The sequence below is a fragment of the Neovison vison genome, chromosome 9, assembly GCF_020171115.1.
Source record: "Neovison vison isolate M4711 chromosome 9, ASM_NN_V1, whole genome shotgun sequence".
NCBI classification, from domain to species: Eukaryota; Metazoa; Chordata; class Mammalia; order Carnivora; family Mustelidae; genus Neogale; species Neogale vison.
Window position 1 is genome coordinate 98295264 of NC_058099.1, and position 26137 is coordinate 98321400.

Here is a 26137-nt window from a genome sequence, read left to right on the forward strand (position 1 = left end):
ACGTGTCCAAGATGTCCTTCAGTGGGCGATGGACAAGTAAACTGCGGTCCATCCAGGCAATGACGTATTATTCAGTGCTTTAAAAAAAAGGGTTATAAACTTATGAAGACCTCAGATACATTCAGCAAGAGAAGCCACTCTGCCAGGCCTCCATACTCTGTGATTCAAACTGCATGACATTCTGGAAAAAGCACAGCCATGGGGCCAGTGGAAAGTCAGCGGAGAGATGCATATAGGCAGAACATAGAGGATTTTTAGGGCCATGAAACTATTTTGTGTGACACTATAGTGGTGGATATGTGTCCTTACAAATTTTTCCAAACCCATAGAATGAGCACCGAGAGGAATCCTGTTGGGAACTGTGGGCTCTCGTTCACAATTGTCATGTTGCAGAATTAGGCCATTGGTTGAACATGTATCTTACGAGTGCAAGGGGTGTGCTTTCTGCGTAGGTTTTCTACAGACTTAAAACTGCTCAGAAAACAACATCTATTAGTTAAGAAACCCAGAAACCTTTCTGTGTCCATCCGGCCCATGCCAGCACCTGCCAGGTTCTGGACGGTGTGGCAGAGCAGACGTGTCGTCCTGGGCCTTGCACATGACTGAGACATGGGCTCGTACAGCTGGTGAGGGCAGATCCAGGAGGATGGGACACGGAGCTGGTACTGATTAAATCAGGACTTGATTCTGCCCGACTGAATTAATGTTTGAGCTGAGGCCTGAGGGTAGAGCAGGAGTTGAGCGAGGTGACGATGGGGAGGAAGTCTGTTCCACATGGAGGAGACCCCGAGGTGGCCGCTCTGGCCGTGGTAGGAGTGGAAGGGAGTGGCTGGAGACCAGGATGCAGGGGAGGGCAGGGTGCTGGTGCGGCTGTGGGCAGTGGCATCTGAGCATAGCCTGAGGCTTCAGATTTACTCTAGGGGCTCTGGAAGCTCACTGGAGGATTTATAGTGTTAGAAGTTGTTACTTGGTAACTTTTGCACACCCAGGGCGTGTGGAACATTAATGAAGCCAGCCTCAGTGGAACATGACCAGTAGCCCTCTCCACATCTCCCCCTCAGGTCTCCCTGCCCACCAGCTCCCTGAATTCTGTGTCAGTTGTCCCCTTTTCTTTATCGTGTCTGTACTCCTAATGCTAAGTAGAGATGTAGATGTAGGCGGGCTTCCCTCGTGGCTCAGTTGGAGAGGAGGTGAAGGCAGGAGCGAGGTCAGGGTGGGAGACAGGAGCAGTGTGGCAGGAACATCTGTCATCCAAGGTGAGGAGGGCACGTCTCTGGCTCCTGTGGCTGCATGGTCCTCAGCGAGGTGTAGGGAATCCGAGGAGAGACAGGTTTTGTTTTGTTTTGTTTTTTTAAAGGTTTTATTTATTTATTTGAGAAAGAGAGAGAGAGGTCACAGGTAGGCAGAGAGGCAGGCAGAGAGAGGGGGGAAACAGGCTCCCCACTGAGCAGAGAGCCTGATGCGGGCCTTGATCCCAGACTCTGAGATCATGACCTGAGCCGAAGGCAGAGGCTTAACCCACTGAGCCACCCAGGCGCCCAGAAGAGACAGTTTTTAGCGCTGCAGCTGCTGTCGCCCCTACAGGCACAGAACAGGGTTGGATGGGGGCTGGTGGCAGCCTACTTCCATGGCTTTCGTGAAGGGTAGGGCTTAAAGCAGGAGGGATTGACTAGGCTTGCACTGTCAGAAATAGGGGTCTGGAGGTGCCTGGCACACGTGGGGACTTTGGCAAGGCACTGAGAGAGCTTGGAGGGTCTCAGAACACACCGGGCCCCAGATCGTGTAGGCTGGGGAGGAGCCTGCAGGAACAGGCTGGTGGACAGGTTGCCTGGGGATGGGAGCTGCTCCCAGGAAGCCAAGACCAGACCGACAGCAACCATAGGAAGGGGCCCCTGCGTGCCTGCATCCTCACTGGTCCCCTTCTCCCAGACCGGGTCACAGGAGAGCATACTGGATTGCTGTCTCACCTGGAAGGAGGACCCTGTCACTGGCCTTCTGTACCCAGCTGTCGGGGCCAGGGCTCAGGAAGGTGTAGGTGTAAACTCGAGCAGGGACGAGGGTTGGTCCGTGTTCCTTGGTTCTGGGCTGTGGGCTGTGCTGGCAGGCGTCCCTTTCTGGTGACTAAACGGGAGCCACATAGCCTGTGTCGCTCGTGTCACCAGACTGTCCTATCAGTTGTTGCTGGGCTTTCTAGGTTAACAGGCTCTTTGGAAATACAGCTCTGCCTCCCCACAGGGTGCCTCCCAGCCTGTCAGGGCGTATCATCAGGTGTCACCCCGGAAATGGAGACACAGCCTGGGAGGAAGGACGCAGCTCCTGCGAAGCTGCTTCGGCTGACGGGGCAGGGCCATCTCCAGGAGAGCAGGGTTGCCCATGTGGGACCCCGCGGGTGCAGAGGTCGCACAGCCTGCCCGGAGCAGAGGGTGACGACAGGTTCGTGGATGCCCGGCAAGCGAGCTCAAGTGAGGACCAGCACTGCTGTGCTGCTCCGTCCTGCTCTGACCGTGCTGGCTCCGCGGAAGCATGGCGGGGCAGCCGCACGCTGCCCACAGCCTGCCTGCTACCACTCGGCTGCCCGCGCCGGAGGCCCATCACCATCCTCGCCCTACGAGTTGGCCCCGGGCCGCAGTGTAGGTGCTGCGTCAGCCTGGCTGCTGCCCGCGCTCGTTGTCTGCGGTATTCCCGCTGTTCGGCCATAGAATGATGGCTTCTTACGGTTTTGGTCCAGATACTCCACATTATACTGCTGTTGCATGTTATTAGTAGGTTTTGGAAATTTGGCATTTTAAAGGGTACGTGGTGTTTGGCCTTACGGTTCCGCTTAGTAAAGCCAGCATTTCCATGGTTTCTGTTTAAGCTTTTTTATTGTGGAAAAACGCAATAAAACCGTCAGTATAGGGAGCAGTGCCACAAGCAGCAGTTGTGCCCACGGAACAGGGTCAGCAAACGGCAGTGTTTGTTTCACATCTTTCTTCGTTTAAAGAAAGACATTAGACTTTTCTGAGGTCCCATTTGTCCCCTCAAATAGGTCTGTGTTTTCTTACCTCATATGTGTGTAGTAATCAGTGGTGGTGTTTTCATTTTTCATGAGAGGCTGTGTTATACACATCATTCTGCCCTTGCTGGTTTTGGAGATGTGTCTGTGTGTCCGTCTGTTCCCATTTTTATCTCAAGCTGGTGCACATGGTAGTGATGTCAGGCCCCAGGGAGAAGCCACGGCGCTCTCACGTGGAACCTCATCTCCCTTCCTTCCGATTCCTGAGCGTCATCCTCAGGCTCGACATCTGTTCCCATGACCTTTCATTCAGATTTTTGTGAGTTTATTTTAGTCCTTGTACTATGAAGTGATACAGGCTGTCTGGTCTCATGGCTTTTTGAAAGGTCATCTTCTAAAAAAAAAACGTGAGCAGTCATTTTGGGGTAACTCGGCAGCCATTTGACCCGGTGTGTCTCTGCAAGATGACCAGCTCATGGTCAGAGCTGCTGGCGGTTCTCAGGGTGTGGTGACAGAAGGGCACGGCCACTTCAGTTGGCGGGGACTGTCCCTGCAGGTTGTGCATTTCTGAAATCCACGGGGGACAGAGACTGGTTTGTTGTTTTGGGCTCCCGAAGCCATGTGGGCAGCCTGGTGAGGCATTGATGCTCCTTCCTGCCCCCCATCTCTGCCAGCCCGTGTGCGCAGCAGCCTTTGCTGTGGGACCCCACCATTCTAGCTTGGAGTGGCTGAGTTGGGAGTGGGACAGATTCGCATACAACTTGGACACATTCGTCACTTATCAGACTCCTGCTCTTGAAGACTCAGGTGCTTTGTGGGTTTGAGTGATGCCATACTGTGAGGTCCACATGTGCTGCCCAGACCCCGGGGCAACGGGCTGGGGAGCAGCCCGCTAGCTCCCGGCCATGCAATGCTGTCTGCCCACAGTCCCACGATCAGGAAGGCTGTCTTCGTTGCGGTGAACTGTCCCAGTTCCCAAGTTCTTACTCCTGCTGGCGTGAGTGTGCTTCCTGGGGGTCTGTGATTCGTTCAGGTACCTACTTGCTTGATTCTCAGCCTTGTCTTTTGCCTGCCCATGCTTCTCTGTCCAGACGGTGGCTCCTGGCTCCTCTCAGGGGGCCTGACTGTGTGTCCCAGCTCTGGGAGCCCATGGGAGCTGGTGCCCTTGGAAAGCGACTGGGTTCAGTCCCTCAGAGCTGGCCAACTTCCACTCATCCTGCCTCTGCCCTCATGGTCCTTGGCCTGTGGCCTGCCTTTCGGAAGCTACTCATCTGGAAGACGATGGAAGCAAGTGACATAAAATTCTCCATGTGGCTTTCTGTCTTAACTTCTGTAGAATATCAGTGCTGAATAAATACATCCGTTTCAAGACGGTTAATGTCATTGGAAAATTTGATCTTTTTTATAGGAATTCACGATTAGTATTGGTGGTAGGGAATATACTGACTTATCTTCGAATCTGAATTGTCAGAGCTGTTTATTGTGCTTGAAATCAGGTATCCATTGGCATTAGAGAATTTTAAGAGTTCATGATTTTGTCGTTTCTTTGGTTGGCCTAATGTCTCTTGCAGCGCCATGCCTGGTGGTCGGTGAGTCTGTGCTAGGTGGGCCGGGCCGCGGGTAGGCGGACTGGCTCTAAGCGGGCCTTCTTGGTCAGCACCATCCTTCGTTAGCATGTGTCTTCTCTTGGCTTCAGGGAGTGGCTGAACAGCTCCGTGGGGGCCCAGGGGTGCAGGTGCCGCTCGCCCACAGCACTGCTTACTTAGTGTAGCTGTCAGGCCGCGTTGTGCGTGTGCTTGTCTCCTCGTGCACAAAGAAGTCTTTGAAAAATTTTTTAATCGTGGAAATATTTTTCATAAAGTATTTAAACACTGTTTCCACTTGTCTGTCTGTCTGCGTAGTCTGCTGACAGCCCTTCTCTCTTAGCAGAGCGTCTGCGAAAGAAGCGCGACAGGCTGGCGCTGGTAACCTCCACGCACGAGCTGGGGTCGGTCCCGAGAAAGATGGCCTTGTCCCAGGGCACCCTGTGCTCTGCGTACTGGCTGGGGGGCGCTGCCGACCGGAACTCCTGCACAGGGATGCCCACCACATCCCAAGGCAGGCCTGGCTCATCGGGCCGTCCGACAGCCTTCCCAGAAGTGTAGACAGATTAATTCACTTACTGGACCAGGTTCTGATGGATTAGCAAGTAGCTTTGTAGGTTCTTGAAGGTTTGTTTGAGGTCAGTGATTATAATGTGATTTTAGAAACTGTCTTTACATGGGAATCTTTGCTTTTAAGTTATAGTTTATTTTTGTTTTTAAGGAAAGTTTGTGCTTTTCAGGAAGTTGGTAGCACGTAATGGCCAAAAATAGAGACAAAAGGATCCCCTTCCCTGGACTGCTGGGAATTGGCGTGGCCGACTTTCTGTGTAGTTACTCAGAAGTTACGTGGGTCCGGTCAGCCACAAGAGGTTGTAAACTGCGCCTCTCACGGTGATTAAATTGTAGCGTTAGAGCTTGAATGGAATTCATGGTGTTCTGGCCATGATTCAGAATCTCCTGAGAAGGCACACAACCAGTGTCTTGTGTCTCACACTTGGAGGTTCCAATCCCCTGGGTCAGAACTGTTTGATCAGGAATGTTCCCCTATATTTGCATGTGCATACATGTGTGTGAGGGGGGTGTGTTTATGTGTGTGTGTGGTAAACGTGTGCAGGTATATTTGGGGTGAATGCACACATGTGTGCAGTAGACACGTGCACATGTATGGGTGAGTGCACGTTTGTGGTGAACATGCATGTGCGACTGTGTACATGTGTGTAGTGGGTGTGCACGTGGGTGTGGTGAGCATGTGTGTCTGTGGGGTGAGTGTGGTGGATGTAGTGAACACGTGTGTGCGCACATGTATGTGTGGCCAGTGTGCATGCATGTGCGTGTGAGTGCATGTTTGTGTGGGTGAGCGTGTGAGTGCATGTGCACATGTGCCGGCGTCGTCATTCCCAGCTACGTGTCCCACAGTTGCGGAAGTTGTGCCCCCGGCTTCTTGGTGCTGGCTGTGTGCCGGGCACGTGGAGATGGGCTTGTGCAGCGGGCTGTGGCTTCCAGGCACATGGGTCCTCTTGGGTGGGGAGAAGTGAGCTGTGGCCCTTCTCTCCCTGCTCCACCAGGACTGGTGGCTCTTGGAGCTCAGGTTATATGCCAGTGGGAGTTTTCTTTCAGAGAATGAGAGGGAGGGTTTGGGCTTGGGGATGCTTTATTATTATTAATTTAAATGTGTTTATCTTGGCAGGTTGGTGGGGTGAGAGGTGGTAGTCTGTGGGCTCCTTGTTTGGCTTGGAGTTGCCCAGATTCTAAAGTTGGAGGAACACCCTTCCTGGTAAAGGATGTTGGTGTTCAGGGGTGTCGAGGCTTGGTTTTGTTCACTCTCTAAAAGAAGCCTAAGGAGGAGATCGTGTAGCTTGTGGCCCCCAGGTCTGCTGTCTGTTCCCACCATTTGGGTGGTGGGACGGTGGGAACATTTGGGGCTCAGGTGCCCCGGCCTGGCCTTGCAGCCTGACCTCACAGGCACCCCGTACCTGACTGTCCAGTGGAGGAGCAAAGCTGCAAAGGGTCTCGTTCACATTTTTATTGCATTAGTAACTAGTTCATGGTGTTTGGAAGTGTTCTGATGTTGAGGCCACAGTCCTTAGTACCACCTGTCAGTCACCACATGTCATACCAGGTGACGGCACTGAGGTCTTGGGCGTGCAAGTGTGCAGGTCCGTGGGCTGAGCTGATGGCTGTGCGTCCCGACTTAGTACCTAGCCCGGTCCTGACGTGTGTCCACAGCCGCTTCTCCACACACTTCTGTTCTGGCTGCTGTGGCTCCCATTAGCACGGGGCAGCAGAGCGAGCACAGTGTGCGTCAGAGCAGGCTTAGGGAGTCATGTTCTCAGAGCACAGAGAGCCAGGTGACTGGCCCCGGAACACACATTGGTACACGCAGCCCCATCACGGTTTTGTTTAGCAGTGAGAAACTGAAAGGTTCCGGCTGCAACTTCCACACTTCACTGTTTCTACTTAATAGCCAAGAACTGAGTTTTAGTCTCAGTAGGCAGATCCCTTGCCTCACTTACATGAGGGGAAGTGTCTGTCTCTGCTTTGTCCCTACATCGCAGTCTTAGGGCTTTGAGAAGCTGACAGGGGCAGAGAGAGAGAGGGTGGCCCAGATGCCTGGAAGTTAAAATCCTAGCCCCAGTGTATAAAGTTGATCACCATAAAATGTACTATTTTTTCATGTGAAACATGAATTTTTGAAGGTAGGGATCAGTGGTGTGTTGTCACCTGAGGGGGGACAGGGCAGATGGGGGCATGTGCTGGCCACTGTGGTGTCCTGGGGCATGTCCTCTCCTAACCAGTATACCGCTTTCTTTCCTTGTCGACGAAACAGCCAGACCAAATCCGTTCGGAATGCCTGGGATCGTGCCACCGTATGTCCCCCCCCAGATGCTCAACATTCCACAGACCCCTCTGCAAGCCAAGCCTGTGGTAAGACCCTCCCCCACCTCCTGCAGCGGGTCTCCCTGCCTGGTTGCGGGGGGGGGCGGGGGGGGAGTGCACGCATCAGATTTTAGCAAAAGCTAAAATAATTTCTTAAGCTGTTGAGCTGATATGTGAAGCAGGTGCCCGTGTTCCTTGAGTTAAAACCAGGCAGCACTGACGGGAGCTGGGCCTATAGGCCTTGAGTACATGCATAACACCTGCCCTCTGTTTCAGGCCCCACAGGTACCCAGCCCGGGTGCCGCGGGCCAGGGTCCACACCCGTACAGCCTCGCTGAGCCGGCCCTCACTTTGGAAACGAGTGGAAAGAGTCTGACTGAGCACAGCACCTACAGCAACATTCCTCACGAAGGAAAGCATACCCCGCTGTATGAACGGTCGTCCCCAATCCACCCAGCTCCAGGCGGCAGCCCCAACCACGTGGACTCAGCGTACTTTCCAGGGTCTTCTACGTCGTCGTCTTCCGACAACGATGAGGGCAGTGGAGCAGCTGCAAAGTGAGTGGGGTGCAGTGTACCTGGCACTTCATATTTGTATTGGCGACGCGAGGCCCATCAGGTATCTCGGTCCCCTGGGAAGCTGCCTTCTGTCCTCCCGCGGCTGAGGGTTGTGTGCAGAGGTGTCATTTGTTGTAGGAAGGGGACCGTCACTGTGCACAGACTAGGGCTTCTTGGAAACGGAGGAGTGGAGGGCAGGCTGAAAATCTGCGCTGTTCCAGCTTTGCCCTTTGGCCGCTCCTCTGCTGGGGTGGAGTTTTGGTTTATGTGACCCTTAGATGTGGTGAAGTTACCAGCTCAAGTGCTGCTGACCCTTACTGTCCCCTGGGCTGGGAGACCCCAGTCCCACCCTTGGAAAGCATTTTGAGTTAGACGCTGGTGGCTTTCCGTCTTGGCTCCTGGATTGAGGGAAACTCTGGATCTCCTCCTCTCCTGAATTGAATCAGGCAAGTCACATCTCAGCTCAGCAGCCTGTGAGGTTCCTGAAATTACGCCGTTCACCTGGCCAGAGCGGAGAAAGCGGCCGTCCGGGCTGGAACTTTCACTGGAGAGCAGCAATTTAAACGTGTGTCCCTGAGTAAATGAATGTTCAAATACATGATTTGTTAGAATCTGATCAAGAAAGTCTTAAATGCACTGTCTTCTTCCTCTCCTCAAACACCAACCGTTATGTTTTAAGAAACCTGATTCGCAAACGGAAGAGACGGCCTGCCGTTCTGCTCCTGTCCTCTTTCTCGTTGCTCTCTGGCTCATGAGTGGGTGGCCGGGGCCCCTGGGTGCTCTGTCGATGGAGGTGGTTTCTCGTCTTCTGCAAATTCTCACTGGGCATGAAGCCTGAGGCGAGACGTCCCCTCTACTCATCTGTGGAGTGGGCGCAAGTGTCCGCTGACATTGGGCGGCAGCTACTGAGGGCTTCGCTGCCGTGCACGGCGTGTGTGCTCCGTGGAGTAGTGGAGCATAACTCTGGATGTAAATGCTTATTGCGGTCTTGAAAGTCTAAAATCCTGAGGTGAATAACAAGTTCTGCCTTTACATTTACACTTCCAAGTTTACCTTCTGGAAAGGGAGTAGAGTGAAGATCTGCTGAGTGTGACGAGCCCAGGCTCGTGCGTGTGCAAATGAGAACAGCTGGTCATATCTCGGAAGCTCTTCCCCTCTGGAATTCAAAGGCACTGAATGTTTTCTGTGGAAAATCACCTGGCACCAGCACGACGACTATGTCTATGTGCACACGCTTGGTCTGGCGAGAGACGCTTTTCCTAGAGAGCTGGGAGCAAGGACCAAAGCAGGAGGGGCTGTACTGTGTGCCTGGGCCCTGAGCTGCCTGTGGGGGTCCCCCACCTAGCTTGGCTCTGTGGGGGTGGTAGTTGCTGGAGGTCCCCTTGCTTCCCTGGTGTGCCCTCAGCTCTGCCCTGGTCCCAAAGTTTCAGACCTCATCGCCTGTCTGGCTCTGCCCCACCCCGGCGTTCTCGCAGTTTTCTCTGGAGGAACTGCTGGAAGGTGGGCTCGCGTGTGGGGTGATGTGAGGTGTGGTGAGGAGGACCGATCACCCCCAGCCTTGCATCGAGACATCGGGTAGCCTTGTGGGCCTCTCAACACTTGAGTGTTCTTCGCTTCCCAGTTACCATGATCAATAGATGTGTGAAAATGGGGGAGGGGGAGGGAGAGGCTTTGGGGCCATATGCCAGGCAGAGCAGGACCTGGGGCCAGCCCTTGTGACGACTCTGGCCCGTGTTCTTGGGTTTCCTGGGTGTGGACTCCAGCCTGCCGAGTGTGCTGTGTGCGTGCACTCTCCGTGCCCGGGGCAGGGTGTCACCCTGCTGGCCCAAACACTGGGTTGGAGCAGGAAGCCGTGACCTGCTTTACCTTGGTTTGGACTTGAGTCGGGAGCTCTGGACCTGCATCTGCTCTCAGGAAGCTCTGAAGGGAAGGCTGTGCATTTAGCCACGCGCCCCCTGAGCGCTGGCCGTGAGCGCAGCGGCCCGCAGCACAGACCAGGCGTGGGGTCAGGCTGGCATGGCCTGTGTTGGTGGCATGTTTTTAAAGGATGGTGCTGATAAGAGACAGAATGATTACTGAATGAAGTGATCTCTCCCCTCCCCCAAAGCATCCTGCAAATGAAAAAGACAAGTATTTTAAGTATTTTAAGTAACATAAACATGCAGTTCACGAAAGAAACACAGATGGTCAGGAAACATAAAAGGATGTTCACCCCCACTTTAGAAAAAAAAGGAATGTTAAGACTGAACATTTTTATGAAACAAAGTTGGAAAACATATATTTTTATTTATTTATTTATTAAGATTTTATTTATTCATTTGCAAGAGAGAGCACAAGCAGGCAGAGGGAGAAGCAAACTCCCCGCCGAGCAGGGAGCCCCAGTGCAGGACTTATCCCAGGACTGAGATCATGACCTGAGCTGAAGGCAGACGCTTCACCAGCTGAGCCACCCAGGCTCTGCTTAAAGATAAAGTTCAGTAGATGCAAGATTTTGGTTCTCCTGGCACGTTCCCCAGGGTGCGGCTCCCTGCCCTGAGGTGGGTGTGAGGTGTGCTCTGTGTCCTGAATGTGGACAGCGGGGCGGGCAGGAGTCCTGCGAGCACACGCTCACAGAAGAGGGTGTCTCGGGAGTCCTGAGGCAGGAACATGTCTCCTGGTGATGCTCAGCTTCACGTGGCAGCACATGCACTGTGCACACGCATGTGTGTCATGCCAGGCATGCTCAGAGGGACTGCCCATCAACCCTGCCTGAGTACTTCAGTGGCCTTTTGGCCCTGGAGCTGGAGTGGGAGTCTGGTACTGTTGCTTACCCGGCTCCTCATGACCCCGCCAGTCTGAGTCTCTGCTGGCCTAGGAGTCCTGGGGCCACCGAGGGTGCCGTGCACACTATGGCACCGGGCATCTCCACTGGGCGTGGCCAGCGCCGTGGCTGTCCTGGCTTTGCTGCCCCCACTCCCTTGGCTGCAGACTCGCAGCTTTGTCTGGCTGTGGCCCTGCATCTGTCAGAGGCCGGAGGCCGGTGCCTGTAGCAGTTATTCCAGACCCTGACTATCATTTTCAAGTGATCAAAGAAAGAAGTGTACTGCTTTCTATCCGCATGCTCTCCCTCCTGCTTTCTGCTCTCTTAGAGTATCATTAGTGTGTCCTCTTGCTCTATTCTTGGTGCAGATCTTTATGGACAGTAATGCACCTGTTTTCCGTCTTTCCTGGCCTTTGTCAGATCTTTGTGATGTTATTGAATTTAGAAATACAACTGAATCCTTATGGAGTGTTAATCTTACACTATTTTCATAGATTCATCAGCTTTTGGATCCTGAATCGGATCTGAGTTTGCTAGCTTATTTAAAGTTTTTAGTTCTTTGTTGTGTATGTATCTCTAATTTCCATCTCAGTGCAAAGTTAGAGAACTGACACATCAGAAAATACGGTCCAGGGAGCCTGTTGTGAGCCCTCTGGACAGACCACACTCTACAAAGATGGGCGAAGATGTTCCAGGGTGTGTCCTGACACGGCTCCTGCTTGCGAGACCTGGTCTCAGGGACAGCGGCTCGTCCTTCTTCCTCTGCTTTGTGTACACACTTCGTGTTTCCATGAGGGTGTGTATGCACCTGTGTGCCTGTGTGTGCTCCCTCCACATGTCGCCTCAATGTTTGGCTGTAATCACTGATGTTTTTAAATGGATGTCTGGAAGTCCATTGGGAGAGAACGAGAATGTAATTTCTGTGCTGTATGGGGTCGTTGGTGGGGGGGGGGGATTGCTGTTCCGTGTTCCTGTGCACATGTTCCTTTGACCCCACTTACCAGGTCAAAACAGCATCTGTTGGGTGAGCTTGCCGGCCCACTCTGGACCCTGTGGGACCAGGTCTGGGCTGTGGAAGGGCCCTGTAGTGCCAAGGGCCTGTGCACCAGGGTGGGGACTCGGGCCCGGACCGCCTGTGGCGGCTCATGCTGGGCCAGGCGTGGATGGGGAGGTATCTGGGTTGTTTGTGAACCACATCAGCTGGGGTGTAAGTGCAGTGAGTGATAGACAGTGTCCCTGTTAGGGCACTGAGTCTATGTCCGTGTAATGCTGAAGAAACCAGTGGTGCATGTCCTTCAGGGCACCTTTGGCCATGAAGTGGTAGTGCTCTTGGGCTGTTCGTCGTCGTCATTTTTTGTGGTTTTTTTGGGGGCAGTTCGTCTGTGTCCTCTCAGGCTCTTTTCCTAAGACATGGGTTGTTCCTAGTCACACAGGCTGACTATGGCTGCGGTTCTTCCTTCTGGAGCCTTGTGCTCTGTGTTGTGCCCGATAGGATAGCGTACCTTCTCTCTCCTTGTGGAAACCAACCTGAGGTACTTTTCCATGTTGGTAAGATTTAGTAATCCTCTGTGCCATCAGCGGACGGGGTCCGCACATGTCCTGGCCGTGCAAAGACCCGGGTGGGCATTCTGTGTGGCGCTCGTCTGCCTCTGTTGGTGTCGGAGCCCTCCCTCGTGGGGGAGAGGTGTGAGCAGTCCTGGCAAGCGCACGAGAGGCGCGCAAGGATGCCAGCGCCGTCTCCCTGCTGCGTAGGAGTTGGACCACCACTTCCTCGGTTCCCAGCTTCTCGTGAGAAGACCTGAATGTGTGACAGGAGCTTAAATCGGAGCATAAGGAGACTGCGCCTGCGGCAGTGTCTTGGGTCCGACTCGCGGTCCCCTATCGCAGAGCCCTGCCCTCCGTGCTGTGCGGTGGGAGTTCCTGGCCTTGGGCTTCCTCAGAGCTCTGCAGGTCCGGAGGGGGACAGGTGCGCATCCAGAATCCTTCCATCTGGAGCTGGGGAGCTCACAGACGTGAAAATGGACTGTGCGTGCTTGTAGCAGGCCGACGGCACTCAGGGACCCCATCTGTGACTTCCCGCGCACACTGGGGATTCCTTCGGGGGGTTTGATCTCTCACCTTTCTCTGTTTTGTTGCTTCCCATGTGGTTTCATTTGCCCTTGCTCTTTCTTTCTGTCGATGAGTCAGTCAGCTCGTGGTCAGTGTCCCATCAGCACAGCCTGTGCCCGTGCAGTGGAGGCGTGAGTGAGAAGTCAGCGTGGTGGGCCCTGCGCCCTCACCCGGGGTGTGCACACGTGCCCCAGCACCCCCCTCACCGACTAGACCTGCGTGTAGGAGGGAGCACAGTGGGAAGAGCGCTTTGCCGTCTCCCTCTGGCTCTGGTGCAGGATAGCCCCAAGTGTCCAGCCGCAGAGTGAGGGCCACAGAGCCCTGGCGCGCGGTGCCGGCGTTCATCCTCGCCACCGGTCTGGGTGCGTGGCTGGCCCGCTGCAGCTCGGCCTGGGTGCAGCACCTGTGCCATGCATGGGTCCCTTCTCCCAGAGACCGACTCCTGTCAGCAGGATTGGGCACGAGCGTGCAGGCGTCCTGTGGCCTGTGTGGGTGCCAGCAGGTCTTGGCAGGGCGTGGCCCGCAGTAGGGCGCCGTCTGAGCACCAGCTGCGTGTTCTTCAAGGCAAGGCATCTGTCATATGTCAGGAGTTTGATTTAAGTTGCAAAGCGACATAGTCATCCTAGTGAAGTGTTGGGGACTTTAGAGAAACTGGCTATTGTTAAGATGCTTTTCAGGCAGAATTTCAGGTTCATGGTATGATTATTAGGAGGCCGTGAGGTCATCTAGATTGTGACGTTTCCATTACTCTGGTAATGATCCATGTACAACAAAACCAGTGTCTGAAAGTGTAGGTTCTATGTGGTCTTCGGTGGGCATGGCCTCCCTGCCACTCTGCCGGGTGCTCGCTGGCCTGGGACCCATCGTGAGGTTCGCGTGCTCACGGGGCTGTATGCCTGAGTGCCCGTGTGGAGCTTTGTGTTGCACGGAGAAGTCGGTTTATGCTGTCTTCTCCACATACCTTTAGGCTGCATTTTTGTGATTCATTCCTTTAGCTGCTGGGCTTCCACTTGGTAGTGGCTGTGAGCGCTTATCTTCATGGAATGTATTATTGAGTGATGGAGATGGACAGGAATTCGGTGCCGTTGTGGTGCATGCCAGGAGGGACACAGCCATGAGAAGAGCAGGGACCGGGTGGCTAGAGAAGCCTGTGCTGTGGTGACGCCGCCACTAAGGCCTGTGCGACGAGATGTCACAAACAAGGACCTGTTTATCGTGAAGAGAAGAGCTGGAAGTCCACCAGAGCGCGAGACCCTGCTGCCTTAGTGAGGACTGGGGTCCACAATGAAGGACTGCCTGGAAGTCTGTAAGAAGAGCATTTTGCACACTGTCTGCAGTGGGACAAAGGACGTGCGTTATTTGTACAAGCAGCGCCGAGAAGACGTCACATGTGGAGAAGCATTCATCTCCTCTGTCGTCAGGGCAATGCAAAGCAGACCGTGTGGGGTCGGCACATCCAGAGAAGGGCTGTGGCGGGCGCCATAGGAGACCCTGCGTGTCCAGGCGGGAGCTCCCAGGGTGTTTGGGGGCTGGACTGGAGACCTGACGGTGGCTTGCTGTCCCCAGATGCGTCCATCAGGGGGGCTGAACAGCATGGTGGGCAGGAACGTGGTTGAGCCCAAACCACTGGGCAGTTGCACGGTTCTGTTTCTGTGGCATTCGAGGCCCAGGGAAGGCCATGTTTGCTGTTAGAGGTCTCACGGCCATTGTGCTCGGGGAGGAGGTCTGGAGTGAGGCCAGGAGAGGCCTCCTGGCGTCTCAGTGGGGCTGCCCGCATGCGCACTCAGCATGTGGACATCCATTAAGCCGTTCACTTGTAACTTGGGTGTGTTTTTACAGGTGTGTTGTACTTAATTATTTAAAATTGTAATTAATAGATGTTATATCTCTTTATGAAACTTTTAAGGATTTAAATAACTTGTTCCAAAGTTCCACTAAACAAAGGCCACTGACTTTTTGGTGAACAGTTTCACAAGCTTCTCTCCTCGTGCTGCATTCTAGACCGCTGGAGCGCTGCCAGCCTTCCCTTTCCAGTGCTTGGAGCGCGCGCGCTAGACGTGCATGGTGGGGCCCTCCCTTCTGACTCGCACTCAGGTGTCAGGTTTGCGGGCTCACCCCTCGCGGGGGCTGCCTTGGTCTCAAGTTGAAACGGTGATCGTTATGCTCTTGGACTGCTCGCGCGAACCGTGGTGCCGTCTTCTCATCACTAGGGCTCTTGTGGTTTGGCAGAGCTGTGGTCAGAGAGGGCGCAGGGGAGGAGCAGACCCCGACAGAGCGGTGCTTTGAGTCCTTGCAGACGACCAGGAACCCACACACGGGGCAGCATCCCGGGCCCTGTCCTGTCCTGGGACTGAGGAGCCGAGTGGGCTCCGAGAGGAACAACGTGGGGCACGACTCTTGGCTTATGATGGGCAGCCTGCTCCTCGTCTCTCCTTTTTGCATTGTTTTGTTTTGGTAATGACTAAAATGAGGAAGATAAGAAAATAGTGGGCCCTTTTTTTTTTTTTAAGATTTATTTATTTGACTGAGAGAGAGATCACACACACCAGTGGGGTGGAGGGGGACAGAGGGAGATGCAGGTACCTTGCAAACTGCAGAGCTGATGAGGAGCTCCAGCCTAGGACCCTGAGATCATGACTTGAGCCAAAATCAAAAGTTGGACGTTTAACTTAGACTGAGCCACCGAGGCATCCCAGGAGAATTATGGGTCTTGACAACTCTCCATCTGTCCCGTGGGTCAGTTAGAAAGGCAAGTCCAGTAAAAGCAGTCTTCCTTGGCAGACCTTATGGCTAGCACTGGCTTTAGAAACTGGATTTGGTGTGGGGAGGGATGATGGAAAGCCCCTGTCTGCAGGGCTGTGCCTCAGGCGCCTCCAGACTCCCAGCTCCCTCCAGGGTAGTGCTTTTCATGAGGTTGCCCCAGGACCACAGTGAACTTCGGTGCTGTGGTCTATGATAATAAGTGGAAAAATAATGTATGAGATAATGCCATGTGTCTCACATTTACTGCATTCTGTTCCATTTTAAAATGTTTTTAAAAATGCTGGTTAGGGGTGCCTGGGTGACTCAGTGAAGCGTCTGCCTTTGGCTTAAGTCATGATCCCAGGGTCCTGAGATTGAGCCCCACATTGGGCTCCCTGTGCAGCAGGGAACTTGCTTCTCGCTCTGCCTGCCACTGCCCCTACTTGTGTGCTTGCTCTTTCTTGCTGTCTTGCTCTCTCTGACAAATAAATAAAATCTTCTAAAATAGTGCTGGTTAAGCCCGTTGAATTGTTTTAACTGAGCTGTTAACGGGTCACAAGCTGCAGTGTTTTCCTGCCGCTGACTGATGGGTCTGGCCCGTGAGCCCCTCCTGCTCTTCCCCATCCCTTCCCACACCCTAGTTACCACTTTGTCACTTGAGGCCATTCCCAGAGAAGTTCGTGCCGTCCATCTGTTCTCTGAACCCACCTCTGCCTTCCCGGATGAGTCACCCTCGCCTGCGCTCCGGCAGCCTCTCCAAGAATAGGCTGAGCGCCCCGTGTACCGTCTCTCGGCACCTTGTCGCTGACACGTCTGTATGAATTATGAGTAACACTTGATCCACATAACACTGAATCCTCCCCTGCCTGATAGCCGTCAGTTCATTGGGCTTGTTTTATCCTGCTTCTTCACGACGGCTGAGCCTGCTGCTAGGCAGGGCGGCATCAGTCCCCTCTGTGGCCATCCCTGGCCGTCTTTGGGCCCTGTGCTGGCTTAGTGCTCTGGGTTTCTCCTCTGGAGTGTGATGTCACTGCCGGCCTGAGCAGGCAGAATGTGCTCCCAGCGCAGGGCTCTCTCTGGAGGTGGTTTGTTGGGGGCGGCCAGATCGGGAAAGCTGAGTCTGTGGGCTCAGTGCAGGCCGGCTTGTCAGGGCTGGTGTGGGGGAAAGCAGATGCTAATCTGACCGTGTTTCTTTTGTTTATGTTCAGCCATATCAGTGGGAACAAAATAGGCTGGGAGAAGACGGGAAGCCACTCAGAGCCGCAAGCGCGGGGAGACCCAGGAGACCAAACAAAGGTAGTAGGTTGGCTTTTATTCTTCAGATATCGACTCTTTGGGCATGTAATGTTAGGAATTTGTTCAAAGCAAAGTGCTGTTTTTTTAAAGCATGTTATGAGTAATAGACATAGGGAGGGTGGGAAGGCAAGGGGGTGTCACACACTTTGGGAATGGGAGGGGAAGGGGGTCACATATTGGCGGGGGAGGGGTGTTGAGGACGTTGGCGGGGAGATGGGTCCCAGACATTGGTGCAGGGGAGGGGGTCCCAGATGCATGGGGAGGGGAAGGAGACAACTCCTGTCTTCCCAGGCTGGGCAGAACTTTCTGGAAAGACTCCCATCTGCAGGCACAGACTCTGCAGGATTGAATAAGGAATCACTTCAAATGTACACATTAAAAATGAAAATAAAGTACATTCCATTGCCCCTTTTTTCTGCCTCTTCCTGTTACTAGTGAGCCTTCGCAATACCTTTCAGCTGTAGAGCCTGTCCCCCGCGTGTGGTTGCTTAGGACGCACCACATCTCTAGCTGGAAGAGGGTTTGTCTCTACATAAGGGGACACCATGTCGGAAATTCATTTACGACTCTGGAATACTCCTTCTGTTGAAGGGTTGTCTCGTGAAGAAGTAACAAATGCTTTGTGGTTGCCTCTTCTTTGCAAAGTACCTCCAAAATTTTCAGCTGCTTATGTCTACATTCTGTGAGTGGAGAGTATAGAAAACACTTGTGGATTATCCTTGAGTTTTTTTTAAGATCAGTTTTGGTACTTTGTGTTTTAAAGGGTAAAATTAAGCACTTAAGTACATACCACTGTAAAGAACACGTCTTGTTTCAGAACAGAGAAATGTATGTTCCCTAGATTGGCATGAAATTAAGTAATGGGGAGTTACTATTTCCAGCATTTGTCATGAGAAAGAATAAAACCATTTATTGTGCAAATAATAATTGATCTCAGTAAACACTTTGGACTTTGCTAAAATTCATAAAGAGGAGGTGAAGGTTATCCCTCTGCCTTCCCTTTCGCCAGCCTGCTGCCTGCAACGTTCCGTCCCCGAGCCCCACGTGGGGACCACTCCTCCTCTGCAGCTCGTACACGTTCTGTGTTTTGGTGATTGGTTATTACAGGATGGGTATTTTTCACTTAATGCTATTCTCTGTACATATTTCTATGTCATCATATATAGATCTGATCATCAGTTTCCATGGAATTAGCTTGTTTCTTGCTTTAATTTTTAGTGAGCAGTTCTCTGTGTGTACTTAATTTGGGGCTTTTTGATGAAGAGAGGGAATGCCTGAGTTTGGGTTTCTGTTCTCCAGATGCCAGCAGTGGTGGTGAGGAGGGGTGTGAGCCTCTGTGCTGCGAGTTCCTAGGCAGTGCCACAGCCTCTCTGAGCATCCCCTCCCGTTTCCACACAGAGAGCAGAGGGCACGCGGTGGCTTCCTGGGGGCCAGCAAGCATCGAATGGCATTCCTGCCCACAGGGGCCCTGGGGAGTAGTCGTGGTGAGGCCCACCCTCACACAGGCTCAGGGGGCCACTGCCACTCCCTGTCTTTGGGGAGGGTCCTCTGCTTGGGACACAGAGCGAAAGGACTGTGTGGAAACATGACCTGACCTGTTTTCCCCTCTTGCCCGTGGCTCTGCAGACGGAAGGCTCGTCCACTGCCTCCTCAGGCAGCCAGCTTGCTGAAGGAAAGGGAAGCCAGCTGGGCACTGTGCAGCCGATCCCTTGCCTCCTGTCCATGCCCACCCGCAACCACATGGACATCACCACACCGCCCTTGCCCCCGGTGGCGCCTGAGGTACTGAGAGTGGCGGAGCACCGGCACAAGAAGGGGCTGATGTACCCCTATATCTTCCACGTCCTGACGAAGGTACGGGTGGCTGTTTTCTGTCTGACCAGGCACCTGAAATGGAGTGCATTTCCGCCTTCGTAAACACTGGGAGAAAAGGCGAAAATGCATACCTATAAATGCAGTAAGAGAAGAACGTGGGAAAGTCTTATTTTCCCCTTTAGTTTGATAGAAAATAGTTTTGAGATTTCTAGTTAATGGCACATCATGTTAATTTTCTAACTAGTGATTTTATTTTATTTTTTTTCTAATTTTAAAATTTCTTGTACCATGTTTATGCCATACTGTCAGGTTTAATGAGCTGTCACGTGCCCTGCCTGTCTTCTCTGTCCTCTGTCCTAGAGTGCCCCTGCAGAGTGGCAGACAGCGCTCGGCATCCTTGGACTTGTCGAGCGTGGCTCTTAGAGCCCTTCAGCAGAAAATCGAATACAGGACTGTGTGACATGCTAATAGTCAGAAAATGCGATCTTGTGTTTACGTAGTGTCAGGATTTCACTTTATTAGTGTTTTACCAAACGTATGCTTCAGTGGACAGCCAGTGTGGCATTGTTTTTGAATCTTGGTGTCTTGAATGGATCTATGTGTCCATTTAAACTTCCTCAGTGACTTGTGGTCTTTCTGTTGATGTTTATGGCCCTACACCCAAGATTTAAGACGTAACTTCGGGGACCAGATTTCTCATGTGGATGGGTTTATTGCCATCATGTATTTTTAACATGTTTTCATCAGTGTCTGCACCACCACAGATAATCAGACATTTTTCTCTCTGCTTCTGCAATCCATCTGTGGTTTGTACGGTGGGGTCAGTAAGTACACAAGCCCCATACCCCACAGAACCCCGAGCCGGACAGCGACCGTTAGTTGGCTAACCTGAGCATCACTCCCTCGTGTCAGTCCAAGGGCACCACGAGTTTTATGTTTAAACCGCAGTCGCCTCCAGGTGTCATGACTATGTGATACGGGTCTGCACGTACGGTATCACTTTTCAGGTTACGGTTGTGAGGTAAACATTTTATTTTTCAGCGGCATCGCATGTTATAAGTAAGGGTAAGTGGAAAGTTCCTCTCACGGGAGAAGGATTTGCTGAGTTTAAAGGGACCCAGGTTCGGGGGAGATTGCACCTTTTCCCTGTGGGGTTGTGTGGGCTGCGAGGTCCTAGACCCCTGCGCTTCTGCCCTGCCCACTGTGGTCTGCTCGGTGGCGAGCTGAGCGACAGATGGCCTGTCCTCCTCCACCACTCCCTCATCTCAAGGGCAAATATTGGTAAAGTGACTGTGGTTGAGAAAGTAAATGGTTATCGCTTCAATTTAAAAATGCTTCTGCTATTTTTCTGTACGTTAAGGAAAGCTTAGAGTGTCAGGCATGCTGTTTGCTGTGAGCTACGTGGCTCTGGTGTTAAATTGTCAGGCCGACACGCCTTGGTGAGGCAAGGCTTCACACTCACGCAGGCAGCTGGCCGAGCCAGGGACCGGGAGAGAGTTCCCACTGCACTCTCTCTCACATAGATCTATGAAGAAAGAGCAGATGCCATGGAGTTATTGAAAGAGTAAGTAGTGATCAATTTAACAGACATTGAAGGTCATATGTATAGTCTTATGTCATGAACATCCCTAAATAAAGTTCCGTGCAAAACCTCTTGAGATGCACCTCGATGCCACAGAATGTCCGAGACGGGGCCCCAGAGGCCTTGCCACCGCCTCAGGTGCGGACGCGCAGCCCCTTGTCTTGTGCCATGTTGGCCGTGGAATGTGAGCAGAGTGGGGCTTCCTTCGAGGGCCACCCCAGCGGCTGTGCGTGCCCTTCATTCAGGAGTCACGCCCCCCCTCCCCCCGCTGAGTCCTGGCACGTGCCGAAACCGTGCAGAATGAGGGGCGCTACAGGGCGTGCTCTTTGGGAGACCATGTACGCACGTGTCATGTTTTATGGAAGAGCTTGGTAAAGACAATTTGACCATTTTGTTTTCAGGACACTCATTTCTTGGATTTCACATAGGTCATTAAAATTTATGAATTTCATTGCATATGACCATCTTGACTCTTAAGTAAAATTTGCAAGTTCTCAGCATTTTCTAGTCTATTTGTTGTCTGCTGTTACCTGTCCAGATTGTTTCAAAGACTTCGGGGTCGTCTATGTGGTTTCCTTATGCTCTTGGTTCCAATTTAAAGATGAAACCATGTAGATTTTATTTTGACTCTTTGAGCATATGTTTTGACAGCCCACTACAAAAATTCGCCCTGACGCCCCACTGCACGCAAGTGGTTAAGCAATTGATTTGGAATAGAATTGCAATGTCATTAACTGGAGATAATGCAGTATATTTCTGTGAGTTTGTTGTAAATTCAACATGAAAAATGTGCAATATTATTCTGCTTTCTTCCATGCAAAGGGTGAAATCAAAATTGCTGTTTCTATTGAAGATGAAGCCAGCAAAGACCTGCCTCCCGCCGCCCTGCTCTATAGGCCAGTTCGCCAGTATGTTTACGGAGTGCTGTTTAGCTTGGCAGAAAGCAGAAAGAAAACTGAGAGACTTGCTTTTAGAAAGAACAGACTTCCACCAGAATGTATGTACTGTGAAATCCATTGTTTGTTTTCCTCAGTACCTCGTAACCTCTTGTGCATTTTCCAAAGCCTTAGAGGATCGTGACTGAATCTGACCCAAGTGTCCCCACGCGAGACGGTGGGCTTCACGGGACCCTTAGGACAAGAGGACCAGCCACGGGCTGTTTTCCTCAGTAATATTCCAGTCATACTGTGTATTTGGTAAAACGTGTGCACTTTAAACTGGATGTTGATCTGGAAATGGTCCACACGGGCACCCTCTCCTGTGGCAAGTGCATCCCAGGCAGGGCAACAGCGGCGTCTGCTCCGGTGTCTGCGGGTGCATCTGCGCTGCAAAGTCTGTTTTCCTGGGGAGGCCCTTCCTGCGTGTGGCTGCATCTGTGCTGGTGGCGTGTGCATGCACACGGCCTGCGGCAGACAGGGCCCTGGTCACCGTCCCCCTCGAGGACTCCAGCCGATCGACCCTGGGGTGGAGGGGAAGTGGAAAGACAGAAGGTGCTGTTTGACATGTCGGCAAAAGCTGAGGTCAGAGCATGAATTTCCATCTTCCGATGGCCAGCATAACATTTGGGGAGAACCATGTCTTTTTGTGTTTTAGGTTATTTTATTTACTAATGTGGAAAATGTAAAAGTCACTATATATCTATTAGGAAATACAGAAAAGTTTCCCAAAACATACAGTTTAAAATAAGAATATCCTGAACTGTGGATATCGTAGACCAGATCATCCCCTCAACTAAGACTGTTTAGGGACAGATCCCCTGCTCGTACAGTGGCTTGGTGCCGGCGTGGTGGCTCAGGGACACATATGACAGTAGGTCTTATCTTTGGACTCTGAACTAGAGAGATTCTAGCAATTCTAAAAGCTTGTTCCATAGGTTCTGATATTTTCTGTTTCTGATTACGTGGTTCGGTAAGCTTTACTCTAAAGAATGAAGTGCCTGCCAGTGCCCTGGCTTGAGGGTGGCCACTGATCTCTGAGGCTGCCTCTAGCTGACCGTCGGCCACCTTGACTGGGGCTAGAGGTTCCGTGGAAACACTCTGTTGTAGGTGGACGCTGCAAGGCCAGGACGTTCCTGCTGGACACATCCTCTTTCTCACTTTACACAGGGTCAGCCAGTCTTCAGCACTGGCTGGCCCGGGCCTGCAGCTGTGACCTCCCTTCCAGGGCCATGGCCCCTTGCTTCTGCCTTGGCCTAGACTGCCAGGTGCCACAGAGCTCTGGACAGCCCCACTTTCTGCCGTGTCCTCGGCTCTGGAGCACCATTTTGGCTTTCGCGGTGAAGGCTGTTCTTTTTCTCATTTGGTTATATTCCAGAAACAGTTCTCTTTAGTTAGCACGCTCCTGGGAGTTTTCCAGGATGGGTCCCGTCTGCAGCATCCACAGCTTTGTAGAGCCGTCCGGGTGGACTGTGCTCCATGCGCACCCCCAGTGGTGGGCAGCGTGCGCTCCTCTCGTCTAGGGAGTTCCGCGTCACGGGTGATCTGCGGGTGCCAGGGACGACCGGAAGTAAGCGTTGGCCTCTGCCCTGCTGCAGGTGTGCGGTGCCCCCACAGCGCTCGGCGTGCTTACCCTCTCGGTGCTTGTTCCATACCTGGGCGGTGCAGATGTCTGGCTGGCCCCTGAGCAGGCAGTAGGGGATGCAGGGGGCATGGGATGGCACTCAGTGCACAAACCAGCACCCTCGGGGCATAAACAAGAGAGCAGTGCACTACGGTTCTGGGCTGGGCATGCGCACGTGCCACGCTGTGGGGCTTGGCGCTTGCAGAGAGAGGACAGGTTGGGTAGCGTAGGAACAAGACGGTGAAGAGGAAAAGAGTGGCGCAGACAGACTCCAAGCTTTTCTAAAGCTCTTGTACATGGGAGCATGTGGACTGGTTGAGTTTCTTTTATATATATACATAATATATTATATATGTATATATATTCTTATTTTAAAAGATTTATTTATTTATTTTGAGAGAGAGGGAGCTGGGGAGGTTGGGCAGAAGGAGAGAGAGAATCTTGAGTAGGCTGTGCACTAAGCACAGAGCCCGATGCGGGGTTCGATCTTGCAACCCTGAGATCATGTCCCGAGCTGAAACCCAAGAGTCGAACACTGAACTGAATGCGCCACCCAGGTGCCCCCGACTGAGTTTCTGGGGGAGGATGGTGCTGCGCACTGGTCTTTTTGCTCAGATGATGGAAGAAAGTGGGTTCTGACTTCTCTGTCCGTCACGGGGAAACCACTGAAGGGTGGGGGAGGGTGGGACATTTCTGTTCAGGGGAGTGGGTTGGGTAGGGACAGGCAGCTGAACTGAGACAGAGGGAAAGGAGCTGTGAACCAGCCCTGGGACGTCAGTGGCACCTAGAGAAGTGTGTGATTCACGGGCATTACAGGTAACGGTGAACCTCTAGGTGGAAAGATGTGTCCCTTTGACCTCTGAGTCCATGGGTTAAGAGACTGTGGTTAGCTCTGTAATGAGTGGCTTTAGAATCTAGGTCTGTTTGGTCTTCTTGGGGACCTGATACGCTTGAATTTGTTTCATGCATTGGTTGTCTTAATGAGGGGAAAACAGTGTTAGAAAAGGTTTTTAGGTCAGTAATGCCTGCTGATAGTTGCTGTCTATCATGGTAACCAAGGGCCCGCTTTGTGCAGGGGGCAGTTATGTCCTTAGGTGCTGTTGGGAGCCTTGAGCCGGAACACCGGCAGCTTTCCTAGAGCAAACCTTGTGTGAGGGAGGAACGTGCGCACTGGTGACCCTACACCTCTCACGAACAGTGCATTACGGTGGTTCCCCGAGGACTGCTCGCTGGGGCCCACTCTTAGATCCCAGCTGACTCTCGGGGCTAATGTGAGATGCCCCTGCTGTGGGTTTCCTGCCTGAACCAGGTCGTAAGTGATCGCGCATTTCACTGCTCTTAGGGAGGAAGCCCTTGGGGCTGTCAATGAGGTGAGGTTGGCGGTGGTCGTGCTGGCAGCAATTGCTCCAGAGTTCCTGGTCGGCAGGGTTTGAGAGTTGAGTCTGCTGAAACCTTGATTTACCCCTGGCCACTCTTAGACCATCTGTGGATGGAATGAAGTCAGTGGCACTTTACATGAGAGTCAGAAAGCACTGACCGTGCACCGTGAGGTCTTCGGGGCAGGTTTGTTTCTCAGATGCCAACTGGCCCCACGGTCTGTGCCATGGATGCCAGGTGAGCCAGCTGTCTGAAGCAGGGGAGACTTCGGGCCCAGCACGGTGTCAGCATGCTGGGTGTACAGACGCGGGTTTGACATGCTCACTGTGACACCTGGGGGATCCCTTGGAGGGCTTTGTTGTCAGAAACAGAGGGCACATGGAAGTCCAAGGGATTGTTTAAAAATATTGAGCTCTCACCACATTGAAGACATGTATCCATTTGGAAATGTAGTGTCTCTCTCTCTCTTTTTTTAAGGAGGATTCGGGCCCAGTGTGGAGTCCAATGCAGGGCCTGAACTCATGACCCTGAGATCAAGACCTAAGCCAAGATCAAGAGTCAGACACTTAACTGACTGAGCCACCCAGCCACCCTGGAAATGTAGTCTCTTGATCAAGACACAGGATAAAACGTTTGTTAGTCTATAATGAGTGCTCTAGTGCTTGTGTGATTTAGCAAAGGTTCATTTTTAAAGTCTTTTGGTTAACGCGGGATATCCACCCTCGGATCCTTAAAAACTCTGGCCTGTGAAAGTCCTGCTGAATTATGTGCTGGCAGACTGTTTTCCGTGCGTCCATCCCTGGATTCCATTGTTTTGCTATTAGGAGATCCCTCAGAAGCTTGTTTTATGGGACAATAAGATGCTCAAAGTCACCAGTGGAGGGCCCGTGCGGAAGTCTGCAGACCTGCCACAGCTATTAACCCCGGGTTCTGAATGGGGACAGAGGCAGTTGCTTTGGGGTGAGGTGGGTGCAGAGATCTGTCTTTGTCATTGCGGACACTTGGGCGGGGTCCAGGGACAGTCGCCAGGCCGGAGGTTTGGAGCATGAAGCTCCCACCCTGCTGGTGGCTCCAGCCTTGCTGTCCCTGGGGGGCACCCTCAGGTGCCCTTCAACCCCCCAGGGCCAGCAGGAGGGGCGGGAAGAAAGGGGGCCTGGTTCCAGAAGGACTGCAGGGTAACAAGGCTCCTCGGCCACTGTAGAAGAGGTAGAAGTTCAGGAGGTAAAGCTCAGTGATGGGCGCATTTTCTAGTTATTGTTCTCTTATGAAAACTGGCCTCTGTTTTCTTCAACAAGACTCCCCAGGACCTCAAAATTAGGTAAGAGAAACAGGCTTATACACGGTGAAGGGACATAAGGTATAGACAAAAGATGAAAATCTCCACTTTCTAAATAGTCAAGAAAAGCCAAGAGAATATGGATTTTTTTCGTGGTCCAGTTTGCTTTTTGCTTTAGAAATTTTGTTTGTGCCTAGTAATTGGTTCTGCTAATTAGAAAGGAGTAAAATTAAATTGTTTCACTATGGATTATATTATAAAACAGAATAACATGACCCATATTAGTGCGTTGTTTTAATATGTGTGAAATTTGGTTATCATACACATTTTGAAGGCTGTTTCTATTTATCTGAATTTCCTTACTCCACAAAGCTTTCCAGAAGTAGCCTTGGCTACCACCTTTTCCTCACCGGCCTGCGAGCAGCTGAGCCTGAGGGGCAGCTGCACGGGCGGACAGCTCCATGCGGCAGTCTGTGGGCCTCCTTCATGTCCGTCGTAGGTCCTTGCCCTCCTGGGTTCTGATGTGTGGGGAGCACCAGGCTCTGGAGCCTGCAGGGAGGGCACCCACA

At 52.4% G+C, this 26137-nt stretch overlaps 1 protein-coding gene across 3 annotated transcripts in view; it reads left to right on the plus strand.

The window, feature by feature from the left end:
- FAM120A (family with sequence similarity 120A) overlaps positions 1–26137 on the plus strand; it is a 98497-nt gene that overhangs the window by 42665 nt on the left and 29695 nt on the right. For all 3 annotated transcript variants that reach the window (XM_044266058.1, XM_044266059.1, XM_044266060.1), the window contains exons 6-10: positions 7406–7503; positions 7732–8012; positions 16872–16959; positions 18586–18813; positions 21179–21353. In XM_044266058.1, coding sequence (XP_044121993.1) covers positions 7406–7503; positions 7732–8012; positions 16872–16959; positions 18586–18813; positions 21179–21353 — 870 coding nt within the window. The remainder of the gene's footprint in view (positions 1–7405; positions 7504–7731; positions 8013–16871; positions 16960–18585; positions 18814–21178; positions 21354–26137) is intronic.